The sequence below is a fragment of the Tupaia chinensis genome, unplaced genomic scaffold (assembly GCF_000334495.1).
Source record: "Tupaia chinensis unplaced genomic scaffold, TupChi_1.0 Scaffold138665_1, whole genome shotgun sequence".
NCBI lineage: Eukaryota > Metazoa > Chordata > Mammalia > Scandentia > Tupaiidae > Tupaia > Tupaia belangeri.
Window position 1 is genome coordinate 1103321 of NW_006198557.1, and position 11362 is coordinate 1114682.

An 11362-nucleotide genomic window follows, 5' to 3' on the forward strand; every position below is an offset into this window, starting at 1 on the left:
GTGTGTTTTCTTCTCCTTTCCTCCTCCTATCTTAGCCACATTGGCTTTCTTGCCTTTTCCTCCTCCTTTTAAAATAAATAAATTCATTTTGGGGGCCAGCCAGTGGCGTGACGGTGAAAGCGGCTGGACCCCACACGACTTGACTGCGGTGTTGGAGTCCTAGACTGGAGACTTGAAAAATACATGGGGCACTGTACACGCATGCCCCACATCCTGAGAGGAGAATTCAGTAGGGACAGTGGTCATCTCCTCCTCCGAGGTTGCTTTCTCACTTGCCCTCTTTCCTTCTTTCTTTCTTTTTTTTTTTTTGGAGAGATTTTTGCTATAGGGCACATGCGCTCGCCAGACAGACAGAGAGAGACAAAGAGACAGAAAGCGAGAAATCACCCCCCCAGGGGGATGGCCACGCCGCAATCCCTTCTCCTCCATTCTCCTCTCGGGATCTTGGGCACACACACACGTCTGCCCAGCATGGGTTTAAGCCACCGGGTCTGGGACGTGAACCGCGGTCAACTATGTGGGAGTCCAGCGACATAGCCATTACGCTAACTGCTGGTTCCCATTTCCTTCTATCTTTCTCTCTACAGCAAGGGCAATGCCCTGTAGCAAATGAAATAAATAACTAAATGTTTAAAGTTCATTTTGTAATTTTTATTTTAAGAATTGCTTATTTATTTCATTCAATTTGTTATTATTTTTCCATTTGACCAGAGAGAGAGAGAGAAAGCAAGGAAGCAAGTTGCCAGGTTCGGGACTCAAACCATGGTCGGCCATGTGGGAATCCACCACACCACCTACTGGCCTCATTTTGTAATTTAAAAAAATAATTATTTTATTTAACTTTATTTACTTGTTTGTTTATTATTTATTTTTAATTTGATGAGAGAGGGACAGAACAAAATAGTGAGAGAAAGGCCAAGTGAGAAAGCAAGCTGCCAGGACTGGGACTTTAACAACGATCGGCCACGTGGGAGTCCAGCACCCTTAACCACCACACACCCTGCCAGCCCCCTGTTTTGTAATTTTTATATAGGCGTAAATACATGTAGAAAGAGACAGGCACCCCCAACAGGGCCCTCACGCCATAATACACCACTGGCTTCAGCCAGCCAGGATCACTGGGAGACATGCACATCAAGTACAGGGAGGCTTCTGGGCATAAACCAGGGACCTTCCGCGTGGCTCCAGCATCGCTGAACATTGTATGACTGCTTTTGCCCCTTGGCCAGCCCATACCAACATGCTCCCTCTCCTCAAACGGCTGAGCTCATGCTCGACCCTGCCTGGGGTCTTTGCATTTGCCGATCCCTCTGTCGGCAGTGCTTTGCCAGCAAGTTTTCTGGCTCCTTCTCATCTGATGTACTCTCCCCGAGGACCCTAAGAATCCTATTCCCTCAGCTCAGCTAACGTCCTATGCCCCAGTCACTCTATCACATCAGCATGGATGGATTTTTTTTTCTTTCTTTCTTCCTATTTTTTTAAGATTTATTTTATCAGGGCCAGCAGGTGGAATGGTGGTTAAAGGCACTGGACTCCCACATGGCTGACCATAGTTCAGGTCCTGGATCTTGTGACTTACTTCACTACCCCCCCCATCTGATCAAACTTGAAAATAATAATAATAAAATTAAATAAAATAATTCTTTAAAAATTATTTGATCTAACTTCATCTATTCATTTATTTATTTTAATTTGATCAGAGAGCAACAGAGTGAGAGAGAGGGAAAGTGAGAAAGCAAGCAGCCAAGTCCAGGACTCGAACCTTAGTTGGCCATGCTGGAGTCCAGCGCCCCCAACCTCTACACCATCTGCCAGTCCTCGTGTTTTATGGTCCTCATAGTACTTCTGTTTTGTCGTTCTTTGTCACCCATCCCTTAATGAGGACTCTGTTTCTTCTGTTCACATATATTTTTTTTGAGAGGGAGATTTTGCATACACCCACCAGAGAGACAGACAGACAAAAGGCAAGAAATCACCCCCCAGGGGGATGGCCACGCTGCAGACGCCTCTCCGATTCTGGGCCACACATGCGCACACACCTGGCATGAATTTTAAGCTGCTGGGTCTGGGACCCAAACCACAGTCAACTACGTGGGAGTCCAAAAACTAACCATTACGCCATTTTCTGGTCCCCATCTGTTTACTTAAAAATACATACTTTTTTCTTTTTTCTTTTTTTTTTTTTTTGAGAGGTTTTTGCCATAGGGGGCATGTGCTCAGAGACAGAGAGACAGAAAACGAGCAACCACCCCCCAGAGGGGATGGCCACGCCGCAATCCCCTCTCCTCCATTCTCCTCTCGGGATCTTGGGCACGCACGCACACGCGCCCGGCGTGAGTTTAAGCCACCGGGTCTAGGACTTGAACCATGGTTGGCTACATGGGAGTCCAGCGACATAGCCATTATGCTAATGCAAGCTCCCCAAAAAAACATACATTATTTAATTCTCTTATTATTTTGTAACTTAACCAGAAAGAGAAAGGGAAAGTGAGAAAGCAAGCCACCAGGTCAAGGATTCAAACCATGGTCTGCCATGTGGGAGTCCAGCACCCTTAACCACTACGCCACCTGCTGACCCTTCAAAAATCTCTCTTAAAAAAATGCCCCTCCTTTTTCCATATTTATCTGTTGCTTTTCATAGAGCTTAGCTATAACAAGTACTAGCTCAGTATTTTTAAAAAAGGATTATTTTATTTAACTATGTATTTCTGTATTTATTTATTTTAATTTGACCAGAGAGGGGAAGTGAGAAAGCAAGCTGCCAGGTCCGGGACTCGAACTGCCATCAGCCATGTGGGAGTCCAACATCCCTCGCCACCACAGCACCTGCCGGCCCCTTAGCGCAGTATTTATTAAAAGAGACACAATAATAGCAGGCTTTAGTTTAAACATGTTGATAAGTATTAAACAATGGAATTTTTGTCGTGACTTTGTATAATAAAGGAGACTTCTATCACTTTTTTATGTTTTTATATATTTTCTTGAATTTATTTGGGACCAGCAGATGGCATAGTGGTTACATTGCTGGACTCCCATATGTCTGACCGTGGTCTGAGTCCAGGACCTGGCAGCTTGAAACTCACACAAGGGGTGTATGTGTGCGTGCGCGTGCATGTGTGCCCAGAATCCCGAGAGGAGAATGGAGGAGAAGGGATTGCAGCATGGCCATCCCCCCTGGGAGGTGTTTTCTCACTTCTGTCTCTCTGTTGCCCGTCTCTCTGGCAACCACATGTGCCCTATAGAAAAAATCTCTCTTCAAAAAAATAGTATTTAATTTTATTATTATTGTTATTATTTAATTTACTATAGAGAATGTATACACAACAGAGAAAGCGAAGGTGAGAAAGCAAGCCTCCAATAAGGAATTATAAGAAATTATTATAAGGAATGTATACACAACAGAGAGAGAAAGCGAAGGTGAGAAAGCAAGCCTCCAGGTCTAAGACTCGAACCTTGGCTGGCCCTTTTTAACTTTTTTTGTAATTTGCCTGAGGGTGCACGCCCTATGTGGGAGAAGTGATTAAAGCAACCCCCCAGGGGAGACGGTCATGCCACAACCCCTTCTCCATCTAGCCCTCCTTCCAAGGTTTTAGGAACACACACCTGTGCCCGAGGTGTTTCAGGCTGCCGGGCCTGGTACTTGAACTGCCCAGTCGGCCCTGTGGGATCTAGGACTTTAACCACCACATTGACACTGGCTAGCTCTGTTATCCCATTTTATAGATGGGGAAACTGAACCTCTAGTTATTTATTTTTAGATTTTTCCCTTAGGGCACATACTACACTCACCAGATAGGGAGAGAGAGAGAAGGAAAGTGAGAAATCACCCCCTCTACTGAGGATGGCTACACTTCTCCATTCGCTGGGGATTTGGGGCATGCATGCACATGCGCCCAGTGTAATATTCAAGTTTCTGGGTCTGGGACTTGAACTGTGGTCGACCATGTGGGAGTCTAGCACCTTAACCACTATACACCTGCTGACTGCTGAGCCTCAATTTAAATAGATCTGGTTCAATGGCACATAATTGGCCGAACTAGATTTAAACCCAGCCCATTTTATTTTATTTTTTAAAGAATTATTTTATTTATTTAAAATTGACCAGAGAGAGAGAGAGAAAGCGAGAGAGCAAGCCACCAGACCCAGGACTCAAACCGCAGTCGGCTACGTGGGAGTCCAGCACCCCTAACCACCATGCCACTCGCCGGCCCTAAACCCAGCTCGTTTTAGCCACTGATCTGTGCTGACCTTCTGTGAGTAGTGAATACTCCTGTGAGTCAGGCAGTGACGTAGAAAGCAGATAAGGCTTCTGCTGTCTCTCACCAGTTTCTGCCTCTCTGGGACAGTAGTCTCATGTGTGAACGTGATTATGAGGTTGGCCCCGTAGGCTAGTGGTTAAGAGAGCTGAATCCCACATGACTGACAATACAGTTCAAAGCCTGGCTCTGGTGGCTTGAAAATGCCAGGCCCATGTGCGTGTATGTCCACAGTCCCAACAGGGTGGAAAAGCGGAAGGGAAGGGGCTGCATGAGGACATGCACATACTCCTTTGTGGGGTGCTTCACCCCTCTTTGCTGTCTGTCTAGCTCTGGTGAGCACACACGCCCCCTGGCAAAATAGAAAAATAAAACATAGAATTATGTCACCAGCCACCGGGAAGGTGAGATGAAGGGAAATGTCACAGGGAGCCCGATGTAATCGCTAAAGAAGGCAGAGATGCGGGGTCGGCAGGTGGCGTGGTGGTTAAGGTGCTGGACTCCCACATGGCCGACTGTGGTTCAAGTCCCAGACCTAGTGGTTTGCTCTCTCTCTCTCTGGCCATATTAATAATAATAATAATTCTAATATAGAATTAAATAATTCTTTAGAAAATAAAAACAAGGCAGCAATGGATCATGGGAGGCCAACCCCCAGTTCCATTCTGGAATCCAGCGGCTGCCTGAACAGGACAGAGACTGGAACGTGGGTGGTAGAGAAATGTGTCCTCTGCTCCAGTTCTGCCACCTGCCAGCTGTGTGACTCTGGGCAAGCCACTTAGCTTCTCTGTTTCCTCCTCTCTTTGACGGATGTCTTAGTCCCCATCTCCCCGACTGCTGTGCAGATGAGACAGTGCTTAGCAGGGCTCGGTGCCTGCCCTGCCACGTGCTTGGCGTCCAGTGAGCAGCTGGGGTTATTCTATGATGTTCTGTTTCTGTTGTGTTTTGTTTTGCTTTTAAAGAATTATGGTATTAACTTGTATTTAGTATGCTTGTTTATTTATAATTTGACCAAAGAGAGAGAGAGTAAGGTGCCAGGTCCGGGACTCAAACCGTGGTCGGCCATGTGGGAGTCCAGCACCCTAAACGGCCATGCCATCTGCCGGCAACGTCCGTGCACCGCGCGGTCCCCCCCCCCCCCGTTTTGTTTTCTTTTGCCAGAGGACATATGCACTCGCCAGAGGGAGAAAAAGAGAAATTGAGAAAGGCTGCTCCATGGGGAATGGTCACACCCCATTCCTTTCTCCATCTCTCTCTCCTCAGGATTTGGGGCATGCTCATGTATCTCTCAAGCCACCGAGGCTGGGACTTAAACCTCAGGTCGGCCATGGGGGATCCAGCTGCCTTAACTACCAAGCCACAGAGCTGGCTCTGCGATTGTTATATTCTTTTTTTTTTTTTTTTAAGAATTTTTTTTTTAATTTGGGAACCAGCAGTTAGCATAATGGCTATGTCGCTGGACTCCCACGTAGTCGACCGCGGTTCGTGTCCCAGACCCAGTGGCTTAAAACTCACGCCGGGCGCGTGTGCGTGCGTGCCCAAGATCCCGAGAGGAGAATGGAGGAGAAGGGATTGCGGCGTGACCATCCCCCCTGGGGGGTGATTTCTCGCTTTCTGTCTCTATGTCTCTCTCTGTCTGTCTGGCGAGCGCACGCGCCCTACAGTGAAAATCTCTCCAAAAAAAAAAAAAAAAAAGAATTATTTATTTAATTTTATTTATTCATTCATTTATTTTAATTTGACCAAAGAGAGAGACAGAGAGGGAAAGTGAGAAAGCAAGCCACCGGATCTGGGACTCGAACCGTGGTCGGCCATGTGGGAGAGTCCAACACCTTACCCACCCTGCCACCTGCTGGCCCCTGGGATTGTTCTAGTCTGTAATCCCAGACTTGTGATGAGGCTGCTGAGGGGGTAGGACACAGAGCTGAGAAGGCACTGCTCAAGGAGTACTCGGAGTTTGAAGGTCTGGACCGCTGCCCTGAGACGGGGGGTGGGCCGATGAGTCACAGTCACATCCTGGCAGCCCCGGTGCGTCAGGAGGCTGCCTTCCAGCACTGCCCTCCCCGTTGTCTGACAGGTCCGGGAGGGGGAGGTGAATCCCAGCTCACCGTCCTCTGCGCACTGGGTATGAATGTTCCCGAGCACCTCCAACACGCCAGGCTCAGTGCAGACAGGGCAGGTTGCCGGGGGCCGGGGAACTCAGAGATGGGGATGGCTACATTGGGGCCAGCAGGCAGCAGTGGTTAAGGCACTGAACTCCCACATGGCCGACCACGGTTCAAGTCCCGGACCGGGTGGCTTCAGAGTCACACTGGGCACATGTGTGCGTGTGCCCAGAATCCCGACAGAGGGAAAGGATGGTGGTGTGGCCATCCTCCCCGAGGGGTGATTTCTCCCTTTCCCTCTCTGTCAAGCATATGTGCCCTATGACAAAAGCCTTCAAAATAAAAACAATAGGGGGACCAGCAGTTGGCGTAATGGCTATGTCACTGGACTCCCATGTAGTTGACCACAGTTCGGGTCCCAGACCTGGTGGCTTAAACTCACGCCAGGCGAGTGTGCGTGCGTGCCCAAGATCCCGAGAGGAGAATGGAGGAGAAGGGACTGCGGCGTGGCCAACCCCCCTGGGGGGTGATTTCTCGCTTTCTGTCTCTCTGTCTCTGTCTTTCTGGCGAGTGCACGCGCCCTGTAGTAAAAAACCTCTTTAGTAAAAACCTTTTTTAATTTAAAAAAGAAAAAACAATAATAAAAATGTGGCTAACTGGTGCCAGCCAGGTGGCATGGGGAGGGCAGCTGACCCCATGAAGTTGACTGTGTGGTTCAAGTCCCAGGTCTGGCATCTTGAAAATCACGCCAGGCACATGTGCATGCGTGCCCAAAATCCCAGGAGGAGGATGAAAACCAAGTGACTGCGGCGTGGCCATCTCCCTGGGGGGGTGATTTCTCACTTCCTCACTTTCCCTTTCTATCTGTCTCTCCAGTGAGCACACATGTCCCGTAGCAAAAATCTCTCTCTCAAAAAAAAGAGAAAGCAGATCCCACATGGTAACCGTGGCCCCTGTCCCGCCCAGTCAGCCTGAAATATGCCAGGCATGTGTGGAAGTGCACAGGGGCCGATGGGCAGAGGACCAGAGGGAGAGGGTCGTGGCGTGAGCCGACCCCATGGAAGGTTTTCCTCTCCCCCTTTCCTTCCTCGCTCACACGATGTTCTCTGTCATGAATAGAGAAGCAGTTTTCTTCACAACTTTTTGTTCAAGGATTACTTATTTATTATTTTTTAATTCATCAGAGAGAGAGTGAGAAATCAATTCACCAGGTCCGGGACTGGAACCATGGTCTGCCATGTGGGAGTTCAAGGCCCAACCAGCACGCCGCCTGCTGGTCCCTAGAAAAGCAATTTTTTTTTTTTTTAAGAATTATTTTACTGGGACCAGCAATTAGCGTAATGGCTATGTCGCTGGACTCCCACGTAGTCGACCTCGGTTCGAGTCCTGGACTCGGTGGCTTAAAACTCAACTCCGGGCGTGTACGCGTGCATGTCTAAGATCCTGAGAGGAGAATGGAGGAGAAGGGATTGCAGTGTGGCCATCCCCCCTGGGGGGTGATTTCTCGCTTTCTGTCTGTCTGGCTGGCTGGCGAGCGCACACACCCTATAGCAAAAACCTCTCCAAAAATAAAAGGAAAAAAAAATTATTTTACTTAACTCTATTTATTATTATTTTCCAGTTTAGTCAGAGAGAGAGAGGAGGGAAAGTGAGAAAGCGAGCCGCCAGGTCTAAGACTTGAATCGTGCCCTGCCACATAGGAGCCCAGTGCCTTTAGGCCCCACACTACCTGCCGGCCCCTTGAGAAGCAATTTTTTTAAAAAAGTGGTAGCCAGCCTGTGGTGTGGTGGTTAAGATGCTGGATCCCACATGACTGCAGGGTTCAAGTCCTGGACCCGCTGGCTTGAACAAGACACCCCGGTGTGAGTGTGCATACGCAAAACCCTAAGAGGAGACTGGAGGGGAGGGGATTGCCATGTGGTCATTTCCCTAAAGGTCCTTTCTCATTTTCCCTGTCTCTGTGCCTCCAGCAAGCAAATGCTAGCATGCTCTAACCAAAGGGGAAAAAAATCCCCACAGAAAGCTCTGGGATCTGCAGGTGCATGGTGCTTAAGGCACTGGTTAGGCTGCTTTCCTCACTTCTCTCACTCCGGCTGAGTAAAAGAATAATAATGACAATAAAATTAATAATTCTTTAAAAAATGGAAACTTTTTTTAATTTCTTTTTTTGAATTTCTTTTTTTTTTAAGTATTATTTATTTAATTCCACGGTTAGTATTATTTTTTTTACATTTGACAAGGCAGAGACAGAGAGACTCCAAGGGAAAGCGAGAAAGCAAGCCTCCAGGTCAGGGACTCGAACCACGGTTCGCCATGTGGGAACCCAGCACCTTTAACCGCCATGCCACCCAGGTCTTTGCCATAGGGCGTATGCACTTACTAGACAGAGACAGAAAGTGAGGACTCACTCCCTGGAGTATGGCCAGGGTGCTGTCACTTCTCTCAGGATTTGGGGCACACATGCACACACTCCCGGTGTGTTTTCCAGGCTGCCGGGTCTAGGGCTCGAACCACACAGTCGGTCCTGTAGGATCCACCCTTCGTCATAGTTCCACATGCCCAGACAGGTCACCCCTTGTGGCTGGGAGCTGCAGGGCCAGGGGATGCTGGGGTGGAAGATGCACACAGTGGGCCTGCAGGTCTAGGAGCCAGCGATCACCAGAACCATGAGGCAGAGGGCCAGTCCTTCACCCCCTTGGCCAAGTGGCACCAGCCTGGCATTGCCCCCCGCAGTGATGCCACCTCCCTTCCTGCCCCCAGGGGCCTGCGAAGCCTCCCTGGCCTGCTCCACCTGCCACGTGTACGTGAGCCAGGACCACCTGGACCTCCTGCCGCCTCCCGAGGAGAGGTGAGCTGCGCGCCTCTCCCAGCCCCCGGGTTCCTCCCGGGCACCTGCAGCTGCAGGCAGGGGCGGCCCCCCCCGCTCACGCCGCTGGCGAGCGCACACACCCTATAGCAAAAACCTCTCCAAAAATAAAAGGAAAAAAAAATTATTTTACTTAACTCTATTTATTATTATTTTCCAGTTTAGTCAGAGAGAGAGAGGAGGGAAAGTGAGAAAGCGAGCCGCCAGGTCTAAGACTTGAATCGTGCCCTGCCACATAGGAGCCCAGTGCCTTTAGGCCCCACACTACCTGCCGGCCCCTTGAGAAGCAATTTTTTTAAAAAAGTGGTAGCCAGCCTGTGGTGTGGTGGTTAAGATGCTGGATCCCACATGACTGCAGGGTTCAAGTCCTGGACCCGCTGGCTTGAACAAGACACCCCGGTGTGAGTGTGCATACGCAAAACCCTAAGAGGAGACTGGAGGGGAGGGGATTGCCATGTGGTCATTTCCCTAAAGGTCCTTTCTCATTTTCCCTGTCTCTGTGCCTCCAGCAAGCAAATGCTAGCATGCTCTAACCAAAGGGGAAAAAAATCCCCACAGAAAGCTCTGGGATCTGCAGGTGCATGGTGCTTAAGGCACTGGTTAGGCTGCTTTCCTCACTTCTCTCACTCCGGCTGAGTAAAAGAATAATAATGACAATAAAATTAATAATTCTTTAAAAAATGGAAACTTTTTTTAATTTCTTTTTTTGAATTTCTTTTTTTTTTAAGTATTATTTATTTAATTCCACGGTTAGTATTATTTTTTTTACATTTGACAAGGCAGAGACAGAGAGACTCCAAGGGAAAGCGAGAAAGCAAGCCTCCAGGTCAGGGACTCGAACCACGGTTCGCCATGTGGGAACCCAGCACCTTTAACCGCCATGCCACCCAGGTCTTTGCCATAGGGCGTATGCACTTACTAGACAGAGACAGAAAGTGAGGACTCACTCCCTGGAGTATGGCCAGGGTGCTGTCACTTCTCTCAGGATTTGGGGCACACATGCACACACTCCCGGTGTGTTTTCCAGGCTGCCGGGTCTAGGGCTCGAACCACACAGTCGGTCCTGTAGGATCCACCCTTCGTCATAGTTCCACATGCCCAGACAGGTCACCCCTTGTGGCTGGGAGCTGCAGGGCCAGGGGATGCTGGGGTGGAAGATGCACACAGTGGGCCTGCAGGTCTAGGAGCCAGCGATCACCAGAACCATGAGGCAGAGGGCCAGTCCTTCACCCCCTTGGCCAAGTGGCACCAGCCTGGCATTGCCCCCCGCAGTGATGCCACCTCCCTTCCTGCCCCCAGGGGCCTGCGAAGCCTCCCTGGCCTGCTCCACCTGCCACGTGTACGTGAGCCAGGACCACCTGGACCTCCTGCCGCCTCCCGAGGAGAGGTGAGCTGCGCGCCTCTCCCAGCCCCCGGGTTCCTCCCGGGCACCTGCAGCTGCAGGCAGGGGCGCCCCGCCACGCTAACGCTGCGCGTGTCCCCAGGGAGGACGACATGCTGGACATGGCCCCGCTCCTCCAGGAGAACTCCCGGCTGGGCTGCCAGATCGTGCTGACCCCCGAGCTGGAAGGGGCCGAATTCACCCTGCCTAAGATCACCAGGAACTTTTACGTGGATGGCCACGTCCCCAAGCCCCACTGACGTCGTGGCAGCTGGCCTGTCGTCCGGAAAGCCACGGCCCCAGGGCCACGACGGAAGGAGTCGCCGAGCTGCCCGCCCAGCCCAGGGCAGGACCGGAGAGCGAGCACGTCGGGGGCACCCCCAAGGCCAAAGCCCCTGCTTGGGGGGCGGGAAAGCCGAGTCCAGGCTCTGGTGGGGGCAGGGCGCCTCCTGGGGCGGCCTCCCCCTAACCCCGATGAGAATCGCGTGGGAACAGGGGTGTCCGCAAGTCGGAGCTGCAATAAAAGCGTCTCACAGACCTCCCGGCGTGTCTGGCGTCCATGGCGGGCAGGCCTCGGGTCTAGAACCCGGATCTCTCGTCTCCGGAGCGGCGGTCCCAGCGCTGGGGAACTGAGGCAGAGGCTTGGGCCCTCCCTTCCTGGAGGAGCGGCGCGTGGCAAGGCCCCGCCCCCCGCAGCTGCGGAGGGATTTCGAGGGGTGCGCAGGTGACCCGAGCAGACGGGCGCCGGGGTGCC

The 11362-nt window shown here is 50.7% G+C and overlaps 1 protein-coding gene across 1 annotated transcript in view; it reads left to right on the forward strand.

The window, feature by feature from the left end:
• Positions 1-11150, forward strand: part of FDX2 (ferredoxin 2) — an 11989-nt gene extending 839 nt beyond the window's left edge. The window contains exons 4-5 of the mRNA XM_006161553.3: positions 9122-9209; positions 10712-11150. Coding sequence (XP_006161615.1) covers positions 9122-9209; positions 10712-10868 — 245 coding nt within the window. The 3' untranslated portion in view covers positions 10869-11150. The remainder of the gene's footprint in view (positions 1-9121; positions 9210-10711) is intronic.
• Positions 11151-11362: the final 212 nt, after the last annotated feature.